The sequence below is a fragment of the Lissotriton helveticus genome, chromosome 2_1, assembly GCF_964261635.1.
Source record: "Lissotriton helveticus chromosome 2_1, aLisHel1.1, whole genome shotgun sequence".
Classification (NCBI taxonomy): Eukaryota; Metazoa; Chordata; class Amphibia; order Caudata; family Salamandridae; genus Lissotriton; species Lissotriton helveticus.
Genome location: NC_136059.1, coordinates 1,522,672,021 through 1,522,696,450, shown reverse-complemented (window position 1 = coordinate 1,522,696,450; position 24,430 = coordinate 1,522,672,021). Strand labels below are relative to the sequence as shown.

The following is a 24,430-nucleotide window of genomic DNA, read 5'->3' as shown; positions in this document are numbered from 1 at the left end:
CGATTTGCAGAATCGGGCCATCTGTGACCGCAAAATATTCAGTATTAGGAAGGAGCATGTTAAGGGCATCCCTTCCTAATAGCGACTCAAAGTGGTATGTGTGAATGTTTTGCGATCAAAATCCCATTGCAAAACATTAGCATTTTACTGCCTTCTTAAAGTAGGTGGTAACCCATAAGCAAACAGGAAGGAAGGGGTCCTAAAGGCACACCTTTCCCTTTGTGAATAGTTGTAAAAACTTTTTTTAAGAGCAGGCAGTTGTCCCACAGACCTCTGCTTAATCTTAAAAAATGAAAAGAAAACTTATCGTTTTTGTTTTTGAAACGCATCTCATGTTGCTTTAAGGAAAACAGGTTGCATTTAAAAAAAACATTGCTTTATTTAAAAGCAATCACAGACGTGGAGGTCTGCTGACCCCAGCAGGCTATCAGCCCTGTGATTTTAGCTATTCCTAATGGATCACAAATTGCGACCTATCTCATGAATATGAATGCGGTAGGTCTATTTGCGACCCATTGGAAATCACAAACAGTGTAAAACATGGGGGCGTGGCCGAGGAGGAGACCAAGATGGCCGCCTCTTGCTGAAGCTCTGCCGGTCTGGGGGACTTAACGCCCGAATAATGCAGTAACGCCCGATCCTGCAGTGCATCCAAACCTACGATCCTGTACAACATCCTCTACAGCACGACGGATGCAAATTTGGTGAAGGTGGCAGCAGCGGATCCGAAGATACGGCGACCCAACCAACGGCTGGGCAAGACGCGGGAGGCCACGGCGGTGTGGAGCGGAGGTAGGGCGAGCTGCACGTGGGGCGCCCGGGTGACCGGCAGGGTCCGACCGCGGTAATATCCGCGTCCTGAGGGCTGGGGGCTCGTCTCCGCGGCGGGCCTGTTGCTACCCGGCTCCCCCTGGGCGGTGCTGTGCGCCGGACTCGCTTTCGGGCCTCTCGGCCTTGGAGGCGGGCTTAAGCCGGGAGCTCCATTAGGGCTGCGGCGGGGACGTAGACTCGGCGCTGGGGGCAGGTTGCTTAGCGGTCGGTCTACGGGGCCGCTCTGGGTGCTACTGACGCCGACGCTCCCCGGCCTCGTGTCTGCGGCGCTACTGGCCCCCCCTGCCCACCGGGGCGCTTGTGAGGGGACAAACGACACGCCGCCTGGCCTGACAGACCGCGTGGGTGCCTGAGAAAAACTGCTTCTTGATCGCCTGGCCCACGGCACACCATCCGCCACCCATTGCTACCTGGGACTCGGACCGGGCAGCCTCCATCGAGGGTGCACAGTCCATCACCCGACACAACAGCACGGCCATTTTGAAAAACGCTGGTACGAGGGAACAAGCAAACGCACGAAGGCCTGGGCCGGGTGGCCCTGCAGCACGGCCGCAATGGGAAAACGCGACCTAAATCAGCGTAAACTGAACTTTGCTGGAGCCTCCCTTCCCATTGCTGACCCCCCACTAGAGGCCCGAACGGAGGCGATGGGGGGTGAAGACCGAGAAGATGCCACTTCCCTCATGACAGCCATGATGACGGAGATGAGGGCTGGTTTCAAGGCACTAGATGGGCGATTTGACAGTCTGGAGCGCCGCATGGCGGACATGGGCTCCAAGATCCAGGCACACGACCGACGACTGGACCTAGTAGAATCCAGGATTTCTGATGTGGAGGATGGCGCGGCGAAATCCCTGAAAAGACTGGAGAGGGTGGAGAGGATCCTCAAGGAAGTGGTTATCAAAAACGAAGATCTCGAGGCCCGGGGACGAAGAAATAACGTACGTATCACTGGCATGGCGGAGACGACGCAAACTGGCCGGATGGACACGTTTGTTGAAAAGTTGCTTATTGAGCTCTTTGGCCGTGACTCCTTCACTCAGGGATTTGTGGTGGAACGTGCCCACAGGTCACTAGGGCCCCGGCCCAGAACGGGTCTCCCGCCTCGCCCAATCATAGCTCGCCTCATGAACTTTAGAGACCGTGACACGGTCCTCCGGGCGGCGCGAGATCGTGGAGTGGTGACATGGCAGGGCAACACGCTCTCCTTCTTTCCTGATTTCACCTTCACGGTCCAAGAGGCGCCCAAAAAGTTCAATGGCGTAAAAGCCACACTACGGAATCTTGGCCTGCGCTACGGAATGCTCTACCCAGCTAGACTTAAGGTGGACGTTGATGGCAGGCCCCGCATCTTTGAAACACCGACGGAGGCTCAGGAATTTTGCCAACATTACAAGCGACGAGATGAGGGCCCGTCCCGGTCTGAGACCCACCCGCCGGCCTCCCCGATCAGGAATGCCTCCCAGGCCAGCGATGATTTATTTGCCGAGACGGGCAATGGCTGGACATTACACCTAGACATTTCAGGCTGAAAATCTACTCTTATTGCCTTTCAGGCGCCCAAACTGGTTTGGTTACACAAGCTTAGATTCTCCATTATCGTTCACTCCCGGACCGGCATGGCGTTGCCACACCCCATGGCGGATGCCACTGTTGTCTCACTACTCTTTTTCTTACTGCAGCTGAGCTATACTTTGTCAATGTACTTTGCAACCCTGTGTTTTGTTTGGCTCGCTGCGTGGTTCATGGGGATATGCCTCCCTGGGTTGTTTGGAGGCTGGGTGGGGGGAGGGGGTGGGGAAGGTTTATTGGTTAGATTGAAATCATTCTGCACTCAGATCGCAAGCACACACCACAGTCCATCGCACATCGCAGTAGACCCTGACACACCCTGGATTGGACATATAGACACCAACACTCATGGCTAGACAGCCTAGGCGGGATGACTCGTCCCTGATTACCCTGATTTCATGGAATGTCAGGGGTCTAAATGACACGAGGAAATGCAGGCGGGTTCTCAACTATCTAGGCAGGCATACGGTCGACATTGCGTTTCTTCAAGAAACACACTTGAATCCTACAGGGTCCTGGCTCCTAGCTAGGAGCTGGGGTTCGCACCGCTTTTTCTCAGACTTTAGCAGATACTCCAGGGGGGTGGCCATCTTGGTACATAAAAGAATACCCTTCATACTGCACTCCACGGTAGGAGACCCGGAGGTCCGTTACTTGATAGTGACGGGCTCATTGTTTCATCAGACGGTTACCCTGGTAAATGTATATGGCCCCAATCCTGACACCCCTACCTTCTTTCAAGACCTACAGACGAAACTAACCACGATAGCCGCTGGCCACATACTTGTCGGGGGGGATTTTAATTTACTCGTTAACCCCACACGTGATGGGACTTCGGCTGCCGCAGACACCAGGAAGCACTCCAGACCAGTCCTGGTGGACATATGTGATGACTACTCCCTCATAGACATTGAAGCCAGACTGCACGGGGAGTCCCCGGAATATACACACCATTCCGGCTTTCATAACACTTGGACGAGACTAGATTACTGGCTGCTCTCCCCCGGGGTGGCTACATGGGTGACATCACACGCCATGCTGCCGCGTACACTGTCGGACCACTCCCCAGTGGCGTTACAACTAGGCTTCCCACGACCTGGCGGCTCTGAGCAGCAATGGAGATTCCCCGGTAAGGCCCTCACTGACACGGTGTTCACCGAAACAATCCGCACTGCCATCGTTGATTATTTTGAACTAAACACGGGGTCGGTAGAAACGCATGCAACCTTGTGGGAGGGGTTTAAGGCCACTATAAGGGGGGTATGCATTGCTACCCATGTGGGAGTTCTGCGCTCGATCAGATCCACACTTACACGCATTGAGAACGATATCCGAATGGTGGAAGATGACCAGCTCCGAAACCCCTCTGAGACACTCGAAACGCGCCGCCTTTCCCTGCTGCTGGAGTTTCGGGAGGCAGCCGATAGAGAGCTACACTTCCTAGCCACACAACACTCGGCACGGCAATATGGGGAGGGAGACAGACCCGGGAGGCTGCTGGCACACCTACTCCGCCCACCGAGACAGGCGCAATACATAACGGGAATAACGACCCCAGACGGAACGCTACTACACACCACCCCCGAAATATCCCACACCTTCTTAACCTATTACACTATCCTCTACTCCTCATCCATTGCCACCGACCTACGTGCCCAGGGCTCTTACCTCGACGAAATTGCACTGGTCTTTCTGGAAAGACACATGCAAGAGTTCCTTGCACACCCGATAACAACCGACTCGGTAGTGGAAGCCATAGACGCCCTACGAGGCTCAGCCGCTCCAGGCCTCGACGGCTTCTCGGCCGATTTCTACAAGGCCTACAAGGAGGAACTGGTGCCGGAGCTAATAGAGGTCTATGCTGAGGCTCTGGAGACAGGTATCTTGCCCCCCACGTTTAGGGAAGCGGTAATCATATTGCTCCCGAAACCCGGTAAAGACCCGACCCTCTGTGGCTCCTATAGGCCCCTTTCGCTATTGAACACAGACTATAAAATCTTGGCAAAAATAGTGGCCACACGGTTGGCTCTTTTAATGGAATTCATCATATCCCCCGCCCAATCGGGGTTCGTGCCACATCGATCCATCTCGTTGAATCTGCATACCCTATTCGCAGTGATTCACCGTATAGACCCCAACACACCGGCAGCCGCAGTGCTTTTAGACGCTGAAAAAGCGTTCGACTCCCTAGAATGGCCCTTTTTCCTATCAATTATGAGATGAATGGGCATGCCGGAGGTTTTTGTCTCCACAGTGGCGTTGCTGTATACTAATCCCACGGCTCGTATACGCCTGAATGGCGCCATCACAGCGGCGTTCTCCCTGTCCAGAGGCACGAGACAAGGGTGTCCATTGTCCCCCTTACTATTCATATTGGCGATGGACCCCTTGGTTCGTCACTTCCAAGAAAACCATAGCTTCCGGGGCCTACAATTTCGCACCGGTCCTCTGCTTGCGTCGTTGTATGCGGATGATCTAATCCTCTATGTCCGCGCACCAGCCGACAACTTGGCACCGCTCCTAGCGGAAATTATGCGGTTTGGCACCTACTCCGGGCTGCGCAGGAATTGGCGCAAATCCCTCATTTTCCCGCTGACCCCCGCCACTACGCCCTGGGACTGCGAATACCCGTTGAAGTGGTGTGATGATTCGGTGAAATATTTGGGTATACATGTCCATCTTAACACTGTGGACATTATTCGCCTCAACTATGGCAGAGCACTAGATTTTTTTAGAGGATAACATTGACAAATGGCTCCGGCTGCCGCTCTCTATGGTGGGACGACTTGCCATAGTGAAAATGGTGGTACTGCCCCGGTTTTTGTATTTATTTAATAACATTCCCATACCTCTGACTAAAATCTTTTTTACGCAGCTGCGAACACTGCTACTGCGGTTGATATGGGGTAACAAAACCCCTCGAGCTGTGTGGCACGTTCTGACCCTGCCCTATGAGAGGGGTGGCCTGGGAGTACCCGATTTTTACCTGTATTTTTTGGCAGCACAATGTTCCTTCGCATACCCATGGTTCCACCCAGATGCACGCATACTATTCTTAAAGCCAGAGGCAGACCTGGTGCTACCCCACCCCTTGGCTACACTGCTCCCGAAGGGAATCCCGCGTGACCCCCAAGATATCCAAACGGTATCTTCCACATGCTGGGCGTGGGAGAACTCCGGAGGCTACTTAAACTTGATATACTATACTCCCCACACCTCCCCCTCCCTAATGCGCACTGGCTTCCGATCACTGGCGAAACGGTGGTACGCACTACACTCTCCAAATTCGGCTTAAACACAGTTGGTGACCTATTCCCGGACGGGCATGCCTTTAGTTTAACGGAGGACCCCCGCCTCCAGGACCGCACCTTTATGGACTCCTTTGTACTGTCCCGATTGCGTTCCTTATTGCGAGCTACATTTCCCACCTTCCCGCTAGCTCCAGAGGAGGCGCAACCTCTAACTACTGTCATTCAACATCCATTAGGGGCACACATGGTTACTAAACTTTGCAGACTCAGCGTCGCAGCCACTCCCGCAGCAGATGCGAAGGTCCGCCTGGCATGGGAAAAGGATCTGGGGAAACAGATCTCAGATGTAGACTGGGCTCAGTGCTGCGCTGTAATCAAAAAAGTGTCATTAAACACCCGGCACAAGCTCATTCATTTTAAGTTCCTGAGGCGTTTGTACCACACCCCTGCTTTGGCCCACAAGATAGACCCCGCCCGCTCCCCTAACTGCCCAAAGTGTAAAACTGCAGATGCTGAGTTTGCTCATCTATCATGGACCTGTCCCCGACTGCGAGACTACTGGCTACAGGTACACACCACATTTGGTAAAATACTAGGCGTCCCCCTGACTCCGACACCCGAAATTGCTTTGCTAGGCTTCGTGACAAACTTCCCACTAGCAGTTCAGAGACTTGCAACACTGGGCTTCTTGTTAGCTAAACGAGAGGTGGCCTTGCTTTGGTGCTCCCCAAGAAGCCCAACGGTACAATCCTGGTTAAAGAGATTGGCCTCCTGCAATGTTAACTGTGTCGAATACTCCTCCACCATCCCTGCATCATCTAGACCCTTGGACATATGGGGGCCGTACCGCACATACATTGCTAAGCTCACAGCAGAACGACAGGAGCGATTGGACAATCAACTGTACCCAGAAGGAGTGGGCTAGCATGTGTTGATGTTATACCTTATGCGCTGCTGCTGAACACTGCTTGCATATGCCGGGTGGGAATGTTGTTGAAACTGGGGCTATTTGATAGATATGATCAATTGCTGAGGACGACCCCATTCCATTTGGACTCCACATTTGTTTTTGAGCCGAGGGCTGTCAATTTGGGTGACTTGTACTGTAAGATGGTGTGTCTTTTTTCCATTGCTGATGGTTTATGTGCGATGCTTCTGAAAATGACAAATAAAGTTAAAAAAAACCCCAAAAAAAACACAGTGTAAAACATACCTTTGTACATGGCTGTTTGCGATTACCTAATAGCGAATAACAAATATGTACTATTAGGTATCGCAAACATAATGGTATGAACATCTGGCCCTTAGTATTTATTTTTGGGTTACTGTAATCTATTGTATTTATTTATTTTCTGTAAATTAATTTTTGGGAGGGAGCTCCTGGGGTTATCGGGGTAAAGCTAGAAAGTGTGTTCAATCTTGGGGTGCTTATTTTTTGGGGTGCAGGTATCTATTTTTTAGAGGTGTGGGCATTTAATTAAATTGTAAATTACTTTGAACTTTGAGCTTTACTTTATTCAAATTTTCAGAAATAATCATAAATTACATACAAGTCAATCAATCAACTCGAATTTGTAGAGTGCAACTAATCATGATGGTTGGAGGTGCAAGGGGAGGCCGTTCCAGGACTTGGCAGCAAGGTAGGAGAAAGAACGTCATCCTTTGTTGCTTCAGTGGATGCGGGGAGTGTCAGCGAGGGAGGCGGAGCGCAGGTGTCTGGAGAGTTGGTGGAAGTGGTGCTAGTTGATGTATGCTGATCTTTGGTCGTCGAGGGCCTTTTAGGCGAGGGTGAACATCTTGAATTGGCATCTTTTATGGATGGGTCCCTGGGGAGGTTCCTGGGTTGGAGGGTGATATGGGTCCATTGGGGGGGGGTCGAGGATGAGTCTGACGGGTGAGTTCTGTATCTTCTGGAGTTTCTTCAGGAGTTGGGTGTTGAGTCCTGCATAGAGCGTATTGCTGTAATCCAGCCAACTGGTGACTAGAGCTTGAGTGACAGCTTTCCTGGTTTTGACGGGGAGCCAACTGAAGAGCTCTTGGAGCATATGGAGGATGTGAAAGCATGCAGAGGAGACTGCGTTGATCTGGCGTTTTATGGTGAGTTTGCTGTCTAGGATGATGCTGAAGTTGCAGGCGTGGTCTGAAGGCATGGGTCCAGGTGTCCTTCCATGGTGAGGTGTTGTTTTAAAAAATCAGCAGTTCCGTTTTGTCCATGTTGAGCTTCAGGCAAGTGGTCGTCATCCAGTTGATGACGCTCGTCATGCAGCTGTGGAAGTTGGTCCTAGTGGTGGAGGGGTCTTCTGAGAGTAAGAGGATGAACCTGGTGTTGTTTGCATAGGATATAATCTTGAGCTCATGGGTTCTGACGATGTTGGGCAGAGGATGTACGTGTTGAACAGGGTGAGGCAGAGGGATGAGCTTTGAGAAACGCCACAGATGATGCTCTTGGGTTTCAAAGTGAAGGGTGGTAGGCAGATCTTTTGGGTTTGTCCTGTGAGGAAGGATGCAATCCATTTGAGGGAATCTCCCGGGATCCCGATGTGGCAGAGTCTTTTGATGAGGGTGTAGTGGGTGGGATACAGTGTCAAACGCAGCTGAGAGGTTCAGGAGGATCAGAGCAGCTGTCTCCCCGTGGTCGATGAGGGACATGATGTCATCGGTGGTGGCGATCAGCACAGCCTCTGTGCTGTGGTTGGTATGGAATCTGGTTTGGGAGGTGTCCAGCAGATTGTTACTCTCCAGGTGTTCGGTGAGTTGGTGGTAGATGGCCTTCTCGAGGACTTTGGTGGGGAAGGAGAGCAAGTAGTTCTTGAGTTTGCTGGGGTCAGTGGAGGTTTTCTTGAGGAGGGGGTCTGACCTCTGCATGCTTCCATTGGAAAGTTGGCTGAGATACGGACATATTGAGAATGGAGGTGATTTCCTTGCTCCCGAGGTTCAAGGGGTGGTGGGGCCAGGGGTCCGGGGATGCTCCAGAGTGGATGGAGTTTATGATGGCTGTGTTGCTCTGTGTTGTGAGTGGTTTCCATGCAGTGGGAAGATGGTTGTGTGTGGTGTCGTTGGCATGAGGAGGCTGCAGAGGTCAGTGGGTTGGGGTTCGAAGTAGCATTAGATGGTGGATATCTTGTTGTGAAAGTAGTCAGCCAGTGTGTCGCAGTGTTTTGAGAAAGGGGTATGGTGTTCTCGGTGGCTGAAGAGCAGGGGAACTCCCTGACGATGTTTAAGAGTTCCTTGCTGTTGTTGGATTTGACTTTGATGCAGTCCACTAGGGTGCAAAGTTTTGTGTCTTTCAGGCATTTGTGGTATTTTATAAGGGCTGACTTAAAGGTGGCTCAGTCTGTGGGATCTTTGCTGATGCACCATCATCTTTATAGGCATTTGCAGTTGCTTTTCATGGTCCTTAGTTCTGGTGTATACCAGCTAGCATGTTTGGTGGATCTCCTGATTTTGAAGGGCTTGATAGGGGAGACTCTGTCGGCACAGTCGTTGATCCAGTCGGAAAAGTTCTTGATGGCCTGTTCTAGGTTGGTTGCGGAGTCGTGACGGGTGGTATTGAGGGCGCCATCCATTGGATCACTGTCACTTTGTTACAGCTATTGTGGGAGGAGCTAAGAGGCTTGTCGGTGGTGCGTGAGGATTTTTCAATAGTGAAGTGGATGATGGTGTGGTCGGTCCAGGTCAGCTAGTTGACATGACTGTATGACTTTGCATGGTATGTACCTTTCTTTTTCACTATTATAGTTGCAGTAGTGTCTTATTAGGTCCTGAATAAAGCCTCTTTAGGCTGAAACATGTCGACCGATTGATCCACTCATGAATGGTAATATATGCTTACATCCATTCACACTCTGCTTTTAATGTTGGCACCATGGCGACCGTCTGAATAAAGGTTTATTAGGCACCATGTTAGTCAATTTTATTTCATCACTTCTCTATTAGCACTTATGCTTTATACACTGCAACTTTTTTCACTTCTCACAGCCCTCCATACACTATTACCCAGATTTATACCACTGGCGTCATTTACACTGGTTGTTGTACTCACATCCTCAAGGTGAGACACCTAGTGGATACCAAGCTGGTGCTTCTTAAAACCCAGATGACGAAGTTCCGCCAATGGGTGGGCTGATGGGTTTACTTCTGCTCTCTTCTCTCACCTTCATAGTTTATATTTCTATAATCCACATATATAACTTTTCAGTACACGTCATACATTTGAGGCTACTACTGACCTTAGCACCCCATATGTGTTTTTTCTATGACTGTACTTCACTCTGTGGCTGGTGGTGAAGATCAGGCCAAGCGTGTGTCCTGCGCTGTGTTTGGGGTTGGTGACCAGTTGGGTGAAGCTGATGTTGCTCATGCTTTCCAGGACATGGTGGTGTTTGCGTCATTGGGGTAATCGAGGTGGAAGTTGAGGTAACCAAGGAAGATGTAGTGCTTGGAGTCGATGGTGTGTCGGTGACAAATTTGGGAACTTGGGTGTGGTGCTGAGGGTCTGTAGGCAAGGGTGCCTCTGATGGTTGTTCTGCCTTCGGTTTGGAGTTGGAAGTTGAGGTGCTCCATGATTGTTGCAGTGTGGTCTTCGGTGGTGGTGCACCAAGTGCACACTTAAGATTCAACTGGCGTACAACATCCTACAGAGTAAACTATAGCTAGCAGCAACTATTGATTATCCATATTATAATGATGTTAAAATATAATTGTTTTGCAAGATCTCATCGCAGACTTTAAAAAGGTCCACACAGAGTAGTAAAGCGCTAGACAAGATAACTGCCGCAGAAAGTAAAAAGCATGCTTACATTTATAAAATCCATAGACTTTGAGTAATGATAATAAATACACCCACGTGAAAGGTTTCTAAAATTTACGAAAAAGACAAAGTGCATAAACTTTTGTGTCGAGGATTCATCGCAAGTGCATAATAATGTAGACAATATGTTGTATTGCCCCAACAGAAAATAGAGGTGACTTCTGATATTACACGTGTGAAATCTGGTGAATAAAGATGGTTCCCATAACTCATTTACCAGAATCATCTAGGGCTTTGTGCTGATTGTGGTTTGAATAATTGCATAATCTTGGAGGGTTACTTTGTTCATCTATTTAGCCCCTTTCTTCATGGATATTATTGCAAAATACTTTTTTTTACCCTTCGGGCTTCCCCTGTGGCAATCTAATGGGGGGCGGTAAACAGGACAATCTCATTAATGTGCCTTAGCCAAGGAATCTTGTAACCTATATCACATCCAAAAAAGTCCGCAATCATCACTTGATTGAAGGCAGCATGACTGTTACCCCATATAGATTCACATAAAAGCACTGGTGCGAATTTAATAAGAACTTCCACATAAGAAAGGCCCATTGTTCATGGAAAAATAGTGAGGGCTGCATGGGGTAACCTAATAGTTGCTTCTCATTGTAATTTATTGTGTTTTTGGTAACTCCAAATAGCAGCCCTGTAAATCAAAACCGGCAGACACTTACAATTGTATATGTCTAAGGTTGGTGGTATCGGTCTGTTCTTGAAAAATTGAACAAGGTTCCAAAGTCTTAGTTAAACTTAAAAGGCCTATTTAGAATTCACAGGGACCAAGCTCTTAAAGAGTCAAAGGTGACCTCTAAATAGATAAAATGATGTACTTTTTCTAATCTTTCACCCTTGATTAGTATTGGAATAGGTTTTCAGAAGTTAACACCACATGCCATAGAATGAGATTTTGAAATATTTGTACCAAGGTCCATGTGGTCCATAAATTTAACAAAGTTGTCAATTAAACCCTTCAATTCATTGGGGTACTTGATGTAAGCACAGCATCATCAGCATATAATAGAGCTGGGATAGAATTAACCGTAGGCATATCCTTGTCTGTCAAAAGGAGAAATTAATTGAGACTAATAATATCTAAGAGAAACAAGATGGGGCCCAGTACATAGCCTTGGCGAACACCCCTGGCAATCGGCAAACACTCAGCGCAATTGTGCTCTGCCCCAAACCTTACTGACACTGAGAGCCCAGAGTGTAAGGCATGAAGAAAGTTAGCTAAATCCCTAGCTTGTCCCATTTTGGACAGGATGGCTTTGATTAGTTAACCCAAAGATAACACCCCTATCACCCATGAAAGCAAGGAAGAGTGCTCCCCTCTTTGCTATGGTATATTTACTGATAATCAAGTGCAAATGAAGACACTTCCTCTACCACTGGATTCAAGATAGCCTGGCTGATGAGGATTATGAATCCGAAACCGGTCCCAGGATGCTTGTTTCCGGTCCAGGGAAGACATGGCTTGGCAGTTCAGGCTGGACTGTTCCCATGAGGCACAGGGTCAGACTGATTTGCATATGGCCATGTCTGAACTGGGGTGGTGGAGTGAGCTAAAGAATGGTGATGGATTAAACCCAGATCAGTTGACTGGGGGTGAGTGTTTGATTTGCTCAAACGCTCCGTCCATCATCCCCTTTGGTATCGCTTTGTTCACCCTAAGTCGGCAGGGTATGCCCAGACGTGGGTCCCTTGCTCACTCTACCACTGGATTCCAGATAGCCTGGCTGATGAGGATTATGGATCCCAAACCTGTACCAGGATGCTTGTTTCCGGTCCAGGGAAGACATGACTTGGCAGTTCGGACTGGACTGTTCCCATGAGGCACAGGGTCAGACTGATTTGCATATGGCCATGCCTGAACTGGGGTAGTGGAGTGAGCTAAAGAATGGTGATGGATTAAACCCAGATCAGTTGACTGAGGGTGAGTATTTGATTTGCTCAAACACTCCGTCCATGATCCCCTTTGGTATCGCTTTGTTCGCCCTAAGTTGTCAGGGTATGCCCAGACGTGGGTCCCTTGCTCACTCTACCACTGGATTCAAGATAGCGTGGCTGATGAGGATTATGAATCCGAAACCGCTCCCAGGATGCTTGTTTCCTGCCCAGGGAAGACATGGCTTGGCAGTTCAGGCTGGAGTGTTCCCATGAGGCACAGGGTCGACTGATTTGCATATGGCCATGTCTGAACTGGGGTGGTGGAGTGAGCTAAAGAATGGTGATGACTTAAACCCAGATCAGTTGACTGGGGGTGAGTGTTTGATTTGCTCAAACGCTCCGTCCATCATTCCCCATCCCCTTTGGTATCGCTTACTTCCTGAGTGCCCACACCTTCCCTAAAACCATACTGGACAGGCTAAAGGACTTTGGTGACTTGAGACCAAGCTTCAATCCTAGGCAGTATGATTCGGCCAACTACTTTGATTACAGAGTCAAACAGAGAGATTGGCCAATAGCATTGAGGATCTTGCCTATTAAATGTTCTGAAAACAGGTACAATAAACACAATTTGGCAGAAAGGGAGTTATTTGCAGCTCAGTTTAAAACCTTATTGATAACCAAGGCCCAGAATACAACGTTTACCTTATAAGGCTCCATTATTACCTCATTAGGGCCAGGGGCTTTATGTGATGGAATAAGAGTGATATCAATGATAACTTCTTGTGGAACAGTATCTTTATTTTATTCGTGCACATTCATTTTGAGGAGTGGAATGCATGGATTGTAGGTGATAAGGGTGGGAAGTATTTACATTTTGGGGCACTACATTTTTCAGGATGCAGGTAATTCATTTTTCTAATGGTGTGGGTATTTATTTTCCTATAATGAAATGTGGGCATTAAAAAAATAATGCATGTGAAAAAATTTAAAATAATAGGTACATATCACATTTTTCAAACCTGTATTTAATATTGCGATTAAAAAATATTTCAATTAATATGTTATATTTACAGTTTTCAGGAAATTTGTACATAGTTGAAGTTTTTTTAAAAATAGTTCTTTCACATCTTTCTGGTTTCGGTGTATCTTTCATCAGTTGATGGAGTTTCGCAGCCGAGGACGGAGGGGGTGCTGCAGCTTTGATCAGGTAAGAACTTTAGAAGTATAATTTAAAACATTAAATTGTGAATCTTTATTGTAGGCAGATTCTAAGGAAGATGTGTTAATAAAAAGGTGATTTTGTGTATTTTCATATGTTTCTTTTTAACTTTTACTTCCCGATCTAAGCTGATGGAGTACAAGCCTCCTTGAACACATTCTTTTTTATGGCGCTTTTTTACTATGTTGCATATTGTTTAAGGGTTGCAATTTTTTTCAAAAACGTTGTTTAATAATGTAGAGTGCACATTTGTTTTTTAATGTGCATACTATTGTTCTTTTATTAGGGATTTCGTAGCTGATTTGTTTGAAAGAATTATGAATTACAAAATTATTTTTTCTGTATTTCACTGAAACGGGGGAGTCTAGTTTAATACTAAGCCTACTTTCCCTACCGACACCCTTTTCCCATTGTAGTAGTCAGTTTTTAAATAGTAACATTTATTTTGAAAGAGCATTACTAATTTTATTTTTTTAAGGTTTAAACATCGATTGAGATTTTCTAACTGAATGTGTTCCTGGTGACAATTTTAACTCACAATTCCTCAAAAACGCAGTGCCTTCTTTATTATGGAATGCAATCGGGTTTCCTGGAATGTTTTCTTTTAATACATTTGTGAATCAGACGATGTAGGATTGGGTGGGCAAGCTTTGCTTACTATTGGTGATGCAGAAATTAACATAAGGATCGCATCTTATGGGAGAAAATATAAACATACATGGTGTCCTTTAATGAACTACATATCAATGGCAGTACATTATTGAATTACTAAAGATAAATCCAAGAATACAACTCAGATACGTTTATACCCCAAAATAAGCAACGGTACAGAGAAAAGTGAAAAAAGCAGCAAGATGGAGCACGACAGAGAGAAACTGAGAGAAAAAGAAGAATGAATAACTCTTCAAGGAAAAACATTTGAAGAGAAGTAGAGATTAGCAAATAAAGAGACAATTAGGAAATAGAAAATGGCAACAGAAAATGAGAATATGAACAAAAATCAGATAACAGGAGAGGTAGAGAAGAGAGATGCTGAATGGCATTGCCTGAGAAGTTGCAATGAAAGCACAGATGGGTGGAGTAGAATGTACATTCTTCATTAGTGGTGTACAGGTGTTTATCTGCAGTCTTAAAAGCACTGTACCCTCACCTTCGTCAACCTTGAGCACTTGTGAACGTTTTGTTACAATGCCCCCTTTGGCCATCACCTAAGTAGGAAAGGAGAAAAGGAGATCACAGTTAAATGGTGGTAAGATTTTTTAGATTGCTGAGCTCACTTCTGAAGGGTGATGGATGCAGAAGGGCTGCTCCATTTCTAGCACAGTGGTTTATAAAGAAGCCCACACTTTTCTTTTTGATCAATTATTTTGGTTGTATGATGGAACCACACATGCCTTTACAATGCGTCCATTACACGCATATGCCTTTTTCACAAAAAATGTGACCAAGCATATGTCTTTAGGGTGGTCAAAGAATTCTACTCCGCTGGCGGAGTTTGCCAAGTTTTTCCCGCTCTGCGCAGAGTTCTGAAAAAGTCAGGGAAGTGACACAGAGCAGAGTTTTTTGTCCTGAGCAGCTCCCCGTCGTTTAGTTGGCAAGTGCTCAAGAGAAAAATACACAAGCTAGACCTCCTCCCAGTGAGGTTTTCCAATGTCGGCAGTTGCAGCAGGTTGCAACTGCTCGCTTTGAGAAATCTGCCACTCGCGTTGAGGAAGCTGCCGCTCAATTAGAATGTCTACTCGTGTGGCAGAAAGCAGCAACGCCCTCTGGTGCAACATGTAGTACCGTTCACACTGATTTTACAATGTGGGACAAACTCATGGCGTTAAAAATCAGTGTGAGCAGCGCGACTTAACACACTCCGTGGCTGGCATTACTCCGCGGAGTCCAACTGAGTTTTCCCAGCACTTTGCAGAGTTCCGCAGAATAAAAGTCCATGAAGTCCAGACCTAGCCTTTACCACGCATGCCTTTACAACGAAAATGTAAGTATTGTACTGGTAAGTATAATCCCTTTATATATGGTCGCCAGTAGGTAGTTATAGTTAGGACCTAGGGCCTGATTTAGATCTTGGCGGACGGGTTCCTCAGTCACAACAGTGACGGATATCCTGTCAGCCGAAATATAAATCCCATAGGATATAATGGAATTTATATTTAGGGGAATAGTAAAGCTCTCACCATTGTGACGGAGTAACCCGTCTGCCAAGATCTAACTCAGGCCCCTAGTTTCCATAGGAAAAGCGTTTTTTAACTTGCTTATAACTTTGGTGTCGTTTAACGAATCTTCACGAAATTGTTCCAAAAAAGTGTCCTTCTGATTCAAGTTGTGTATGAACAGCTTTGGGGTGATCTGTGACGTGGGGGCGAAGAAAAAGGGAGGTAAAAAAAAGTGTGTTTCCCATCTTAATTCTTATAAAGATTTTAGATACGACTATAGCCTGAACCGCTGAACAGAATCATACGAAATTTGGCACAAAGCTAGCTCTCTAGTTATTTGGTGTAAATATATTCAGTAGTTTCAGAGATATTAAAGGAAAACCAAATTCGTATATCTAGAGCCGGGACCTTCCACAAATCTTACTGAATTCATGCAGAGATCTAATTGGCTGCCAACACTTTGACCAGGATAGCCGAGCCCCAAAAAGTTAAAAAAAGAGAAGGGGGAAGGGTAGCAATACCCTGACCCCCTAGGCCTGGTGGTGCTGGTGGTAGAGTCCCACAGGGACCACGTCAGGGCCAAAAAGCATTTCTTTAAAAATATATTGCAGCAAAAATCACAAAGATTTGCTAATCCGTGGTCTCCCACACTTGTTATAGTTCAGCCCTCAGGTGGCCAGTTCCCAGAGACATTTTTTTTATAAATGTGGAGCTCCTAAGAGCCCGGGGGACCACCACCTCCCCGGGACTTAATATTTAAAATGGAGGTGGGCCATGGGAACCCCCCTCCTGAGGCAGTAAAGAGCCCCGGGGACGACCAACTCCATGGAGTTTAATTAATGTTTCAGAGGGGGCAGCAAGGACCCCCTCATACCACTCTTAGCAGCTCCAGGGACAACCACCTCCCCGGGCTTTAACAGTAAATTGGAGGGGGGTGCGTGGGCTCCCCTCCCTTTCTCAGGAGGGCCTCTGGGACCACCACTTCCCAGGAGCCAGAAATACAAAAAAAAGGGGGCCGGGGTCTGCCTGCCCCCCTCCCGGGCCATATTCGGCCCCAGGGACCACGACCTTCCTGTGGCAGGCTCTTCAAATTTTAAGGAGGGGCAGCGCCACCCTGTCCTGGAGCTGTTAATGGCCCTGGGGACCACCACCCCGCCGGGTCAGCTCCCTATGTCCCGGGGTGCCCACCACTGGGATGTAGCTGTGTGCAATCACTTGGCGGGAGCTTTGACAGCTTCCACTATGCAAGATCAAACTGTAAGTCTGCTCCCAGCTGGCGGGAGCAGGAAAACAGCTCGGCAGTGGACTTTCATCTGTTTACTTGCCCACTGTCAAGCAGGCAGGATAACAGATGAAAAGATTGCTCCAACACATAGGGAGCAGAATTTTTGACTGTTCCCTGCGTGTGAAAGCAACACAGGCTCCCGCTGGAGGTAGGGAGCGGCAAGGACCACAGGGGCATTAAGGCTCCCCCTGCGGTCCTCAACGCTGCATACTAGGTGACCTGGGTGGGCTCCAGGGCACCCAAGATCAAGAACCCACACCATGAGATGGGGTTTCCAGGGCCAAATTCGGTCCGGGGAGCCTTACGGTCACCCCTCCCCTACTATATAAGGTGAAGTTTCACCTCTTTGTAGTCTCATCGTCTTCACTTCATGAGAATTTCTGTTATCACATATGGGTGGATGACGATCACATTGCCCCTAAGGTCCCTGACGACATTACCTCATGGTCCTTTATGCAGCTGTAGTGTAGAATATGTACTAGACATTTAACCAACAAGATAGCACTTTCTAATTAACCAGAAGAAAGTACTGCAGTTGGGAAGCCATTTTCAGCAAAACAGTGAACTCTTTTAGAAAAAATGAGGTTCTGTTATGGCCCTGATGCTTATTTCACAGAAACTAAACCTCAATGGAAAGCACTTACAAATGTAAATCCAGCAGGTGGCCAAGTTAAAGCTCCACTTCTGTTTTCACATATTATCCTAACTTCTTGGGTTGCCCAAGGCAAAGCACGTGTGTTTTCTCTCGTATTCCATGCTGCAAAAACAATCTGAAATCCTTAATTGAGGTGAACGTATTGTTGTTCTATTGGAGCACAATCTGATCTGTAGTGACTGTGATTAGTGGTGTCTTTCTTGTCTTGAGAGCAGGGTCTATGGTTTTCCCTTTTAAGTAGCCTGATTATGCAAATACCCAAAATCATCTGCAAGGTTTGCCCCTTAGGCCTCTCCCTGTTTTCCTTAGTAGTATTCAAAGGTCTTCCCACCTTTTCTCACTTTGATGAACAGCTTACCAAAAGGTCTCTGATTGCATTTCCCTCTGATTTTAGGGACGCATTCTTGATACAGAGGGATTCTGAGGACATCTTCACCAAAGAAAGAAGCACTTACTTGATATAGTTAGGAGGAAGTACTCTTCTTTGGTGAAGAATCCCCTCTTTGTAGTCTCGTCTTCTTCTCTAGATGAGGATTCATGTTATCACAGATTTGTGAATCAAGATGCTCGAGGAACAATCACATTGCCAAAATTAAATGCACACAAGGTAGCACTTGCTAATTTTCCAGTAGAAAGTACTTCAGTTGGGTAGACGTTTACTGCAAAACTGTGGACTGTTGTTGGATAAAGGGGCAGGTGAGGTTCTGTTCTGGCCCTATCACTCACACAGCTAGGGACACACCCACACAGGCACCCACTCACATACCCATTCAGCCACTCACTCACACACCCACACACCCACTCACCAACCCATCCACAAAACCTATAACACACCCATTCACAGACCCATACAGCCACTCGCACACCCACAAAACCACTCATACACTCACTCACAGACCGATACAGCCACTCACACACAGAAAACTACTCACACACCCATGCAGCCACTCACACACCCACTTACAGATCGATATAGCCACTTACACACCCATTCACAGACCGATACAGCCAATCACAGACCCATAGAGCCACACACAAAACCAGTCACACACCCACCCAGCTTCTTATGCACCCACTCACAGCCTCATACAACAACACACACACCTACTCACCCATACAGCGACTCACACAACTACAAAACCACTCACACACCCACTCACAGACCCACACAGACACTTACACACCCAATCTCAAAGGTTACAGTTAGGAAATAAGATTTTTAAAAACTTAGAAATTCACTAAAAAACTAAGTTTACAGGAACGTTACAGTTAGAAAATACCATTAAAAACATAAACATTTACTACAAAAGCCAAAGGTTATAGAGACATTGTAGTTAGGAAATAAAATTAAAAAGCCGTAGAAATTCACAGAAAAATCCAAAGGTTACATGGACATTATAGTTAGGAAATAGAATTAGAAAAACCTTAGAAAATCACCGAAAAAAACAAAGGTTACAGGTACGTTATAGTAAGGCTTAGAATTCACGCATACAAAACCAGTGAAATCCAGCTGTTATAGTTACCTAGGTTAACTATAATTTATGCTACCCGCAATACACTGCTTATGAATTCACATATTACATCAGTGATGACATAGTTAGTGACTTCACTGATCCAATCTCAAATTACATCAATGATGACATCATCCTCGGAACTACTCACACATCCACTCATATCCCCATACAACCTCACATACACCCACAGACATACCCACACATTTACTCACATACCTATTTATAAATTTTACAACCACTCACACACCCACTCAGTCATCCACTCACTCACCATACAGCCACTTATACAACCAGTAACTCACCCATACAGCTACTAACAAAGTTACTCGCTCATCCATACAGCCACTCATACACCCATTCATTCGCCCCAAACAATCACTTAAAAACCCATTTACACATCCATTCAACCACTCACACGCCGCTTACTCACCCATACAACCACTTACAAAAACACACACTCTCAATACAGCTACTCACATACCCACTCACTTACCCATATACCCACCCAAACAGCCACTCATTCAACCATAACGTCACTTACACACCCAGTCACTCACCCATTCAGCTACTTACCCTCCCATACAGTCTTCCACACAGCTATTCACTTATCCATACAGGCAATCACACACCCACTCACTTACCCATACAGCCACTCATGCACCCACTCAGTTACCCATAAAGCCACTCACACAACTACTCACCCATACAGGTACTCACACAGCCACTCACACACACACAACCACTCACACAGGCATACACACATCCATACAAGCACCCAGACGCACTCAGCCACACAGCCACTCACACAGACACTGACTGTGCAATATATCCACTCACTTACCAATGCACCCACTCACTCACTCATACACCCACTTACACACCAAGTCACTCACCCATAGAGCCACTCACACAGCCACTCAGTCACCCATACAGTCACTCATATACCTACTTACTCACCCATACAGTCACCCACACAGTCACTCTCTTATTCATACTGGCAATAACACACCCACTCTCTTACCCATACAGCTACTCATGCACCCACTCAGTTACCCATACAGCCACTCACTCAACTGATCACCCATACAGGAATTCACACATCCACTCAGTCACCCATATGTCTACTCATACAGCCACTCACACACACACAACCACTTACACAGGCATTCATACATCCATACAAGCACCCAGACTCACTCTGCCACACAGCCCCTCACCCAGATACTGACTGTGCAATACATCTACTCACTTACCCATACACCCACTCACTCACTTATACACCCACTTACACACCGAGTTACTCACACAGCCACTCAGTCACTCATACAGCTACTCACACAGTCACTCAGTCACCCATTCAGCCACTCACACAGCCATTCAGTCACCCATACTGCCACTCACACAGTCACTCCCTCACCTATCTGCATTCTTCTTACTTTTAAAATTCTAACTGGTATTTTATTAGGTATATTGAAGATTGCTTTGTTGGATGATTTGAGATATCATCAGTGATATCACTGACCATTTATGAGTGATGTGATATACGGGGTCATAAGCAGTGCATTACGGGGGTGAGTTATAGTTAGCTCAGGTAACTATAACTGGTGAATTTTACTGGTTTTGTACGAGTGATATATGATCCTACCTACAAAATCCCTTTATCTGTCGATTTTCTAAGTGGAAAAAAAATATATATATATATATATATATTATTATCTTAAGTGGGATAAGGTCGATGCACGAAAATTGGAGGAAAAGATTTTTAGAGAAAATAGCGCATTGATAGAAATTTGTTTAACCTCCCCCCTCTGCGCCTGAAATTGTAATTAAGAACTTTGAGGCACTTTGTGGTAATGTGGCATCGCATCTCATAAAAACCATAGGCAAAAAAAAGCCAAGAGAGTGCAAATGGTTTGATTCTGAATGTTCTGCAGCTCAAACTATTTTAACAAAGGCATTACATCAAGTGCCACGGGACAAGGAGTCGGTTAAAAACGCAAGGAAATTATATAGGGAGACTATTGATAGGCGTAAACTAGATTTTAAAAAAAAGGCCTGGGATGACTTGGAAAAAGCCTCAGACTTGAGGGATAGTAAGCTATTCTGGGAAGTAATAAATCGTCCCTTCCTCAATAGTGAGGAAAAAGGCAACATGTTGACACATATACAAGGAGATATCTGGGAGGCACATTATGAATTTTTGTTTGACCCAAAAGGGATTTGTTTGACATCTGTTACTAAGGAGAATAGTGATCCTCATCTAGAGTCAGCATTAACATTTAGTCTTTCACTCTCTCTTTCTGAGGTTGTGGAAGCTTTAAGGAAAGGCATTTTGTTAAAAGCCCCAGGACCTGATGCAGTCCCTCTAGATCTTTTTAAACATAATGTTGAGGTATGGGCACCTCTGTTACTTAATGTTTTTAGAGCGGTAGTGGTAGGGTGCATCCAAATTTCTTGGAAAGAGGCGGTAGTTGTACCGATTTTTAAGAAGGGCAATAAAAGTGACCCGTGCTGTTATAGGCCAATTTCGCAAATAGACGCATCATGCAAACTCATGGGTAGGGTTATTCTGGCCCGCCTAGACGTATGGGCTGAATCTTCAAGTGTTATTGTGGACTCACAGTATGGTTTCAGACGGGGTAAGGGGACAACGGAGCAGTGTCTTAATTTGGCTTTAATTATGGGTAAGTACATGAGGGCCAGGGGAGCTTGTATTCACCTGGCCTTCATGGACTTATCCAGTGCCTTTGACACTGTCTGTAGAGATAAGTTATGGCGGATGATGGAGTCTATGGGGTTTGAGGAGCCGCTGGTCACCCTGCTTCGTAGATTGCATGCTGCCACTACTGTGAGGATTAGATTTAGTCCGGGGGGCGAGAAGACAAAACCCATTCCATCTACAGAAGGGGTACGCCAGGGCTGTATTCTGGCCCCTTTCTTGTTTTTAGTCTACACAAATGGGTTGGAAAATTATCTGTTGAAAAACTGTTCAGATTTCCCCAAAGTAAATGGCAAACGTATACCTATGGTATCCTATGCAGACGACACCGTCTTAATGACTCTTACTGCAAATAGCATGCAAGCTTGTTTAAAAGCTTTTAATGACTTTATGTCAGATCTGGATCTCAGGGTCAACTTTACACAGTCCTTTGCGATGGTTTGCGGCCCGAAAGGGACAAAAACCGGCAAGTACGTAGTAAACAATGTAACCATTGAAAAAGTTGATAATTTTAATTATCTGGGCAATTTATTTAATAGAACTCTGAGTTGGGACACTTAAATATCAGCACATGTGCAGACGACAACTCGATCTATAGAGGCCCTTTTTCGCTTTTCCAGCAAGTTGGGCCAAAAACCGATTGCTGAATTAAAGACCTTGTACAAAGCCACATGCGTGCCCGTTGCAACATATGGGGTAGGGGTGTGGGGTTTACATAAATGCACTCAGATCCAAATAATGGAAAACAAGTTCCTAAAGCGTCTTTTATAAATCCCATCCGGTTCATCAAATGTCTTTAGTCATTCAGAGATGGGTATAGAATTTGTGAGTGACATCATTCACGTTTCCCCTTTACTTTTATGGGGGAAAATTTGGCAGTCGGAAGATTTAAAATTTACAAAAGAAATCTTACAAGACTGCATTAAACTTAAATATGCCATGCATATCCCATGGCTGTTATATGTGAGGGAAACTTTCCATAAGATTGGTCTGGGTCATATTTTTGATAACCCTGAATCTATCCAGAAGGATGTAAAGTTGACAATCAAAAATGCTTATCGTATTACCCTGTAGTAATACAAAACGAAATGCCAATACTGCCAAATAATTTAGCACACTTATTTCATTCCGTGCATCTGAGTTAAACTAAATGCAAGAGAGACTCTTCTCATTGGGTTAATCCACATGGATTTGCATTTTATTTGCAAGTATTCCTCTTTTCTGTATTTTTCTCAGAATATTTTTTGTTACAAAAATGATTTTTTGAAGCACATACAGTACGATTGAGTATATCCCCCAGTATGAATGAAGGATGAAAGTAAGTTTTCATGATTATTGTTTATGTATTGTTAATTTGTAATGTGCTTCAAAAAATCATTTTTGTAACAAAAAATATTCTGAGAAAAATACAGAAAAGAGGAATACTTGCAAATAAAATGCAAATCCATGTGGATTAACCCAATGAGAAGAGTCTCTCTTGCATTTAGTTTAACTCAGATGCACGGAATGAAATAAGTGTGCTAAATTATTTGGCAGTATTGGCATTTCGTTTTGTATTACTAGTTAAGGCAGGGTTTGGCCTTACTGCGCGGGAACCCATACCCAGTGGTGATTATATATCGTATTACCCTGGGCATGCTAAAAGATATTGAGCAAACATCATGCAATGGGGGTAAATTGCAGCATCAGTTTTATTTATCCTTCACTGTGCACACCCAATGGCGCTTCTATCTGACAAGATTTCGCTTAAATACATTGCATTTTTTGTTTGCATTCCCGAAACAAGGGGGTTGGTGTGAAAGGCTACCCCCTTGTCCTTGTAATAATAAGGTTTCACAATGCACCTTGCATCTTGTTCTTTTTTGTACTCTGTATAATGAACCAAGAAATCGGTTTATTAAACCTGTTTTGCTGGATATTCAACCATGTGATTACAGGGAGGGATACGAGTATCTGATGTCATTGTCCACTGCAGCTATATGTAGTGCTGTGCTTAGCTTTATCAGGCTAGCCCTAACTATAAGAAAACCATATTGAGTAGTATTATGAGATAATGTGTTGTAGTTAGTCCCTGCTGTTTAATAGCACAAGCACTTTTATTTTAATTGTGTATGACCTTCTCTTTCCTTTGATTGATTGTAATATTTTATTATGGAATTTAGAGAATCCTGTGTAAATTTGATTTGATTTTTAAAAAATTGTATACTTTTATGATTCTGTTGATGAATCGAAATAACGTTTAATGAAATGAAAAATGAAATGATAGATAGATAGATAGATATGTATGTGTGTGTATAACATACACACACACACACACACACACACACACATATATATATATATCCAAAAAAGAAGGAGAGAACTCTGGGTAGTTCCCAAGTTTACGTGGAAGACAGCTCCTGTATAGAGCACCCTCAACAGCGACACACTCAAATTTGCTCACCTCAAATGTCTGCTTTTCTATCAAAGTTTTTAAGCATAGGATTAGCACAGTGCTATCCACGCCGAGATAAAATCTCGGCAGT

General features: G+C 45.6%; 1 protein-coding gene across 1 annotated transcript in view; it reads right to left on the bottom strand.

Annotated features, from left to right (window-relative positions):
• The window catches only part of LOC144818753 (alpha-2-macroglobulin-like), a 1,363,397-nt gene that overhangs the window by 788,418 nt on the left and 550,549 nt on the right, over positions 1–24,430 (bottom strand). Inside the window, exon 13 of the mRNA XM_078676468.1 lies at positions 14,724–14,781. Within this exon, the coding sequence (XP_078532594.1) occupies positions 14,724–14,781 (58 nt within the window). The remainder of the gene's footprint in view (positions 1–14,723; positions 14,782–24,430) is intronic.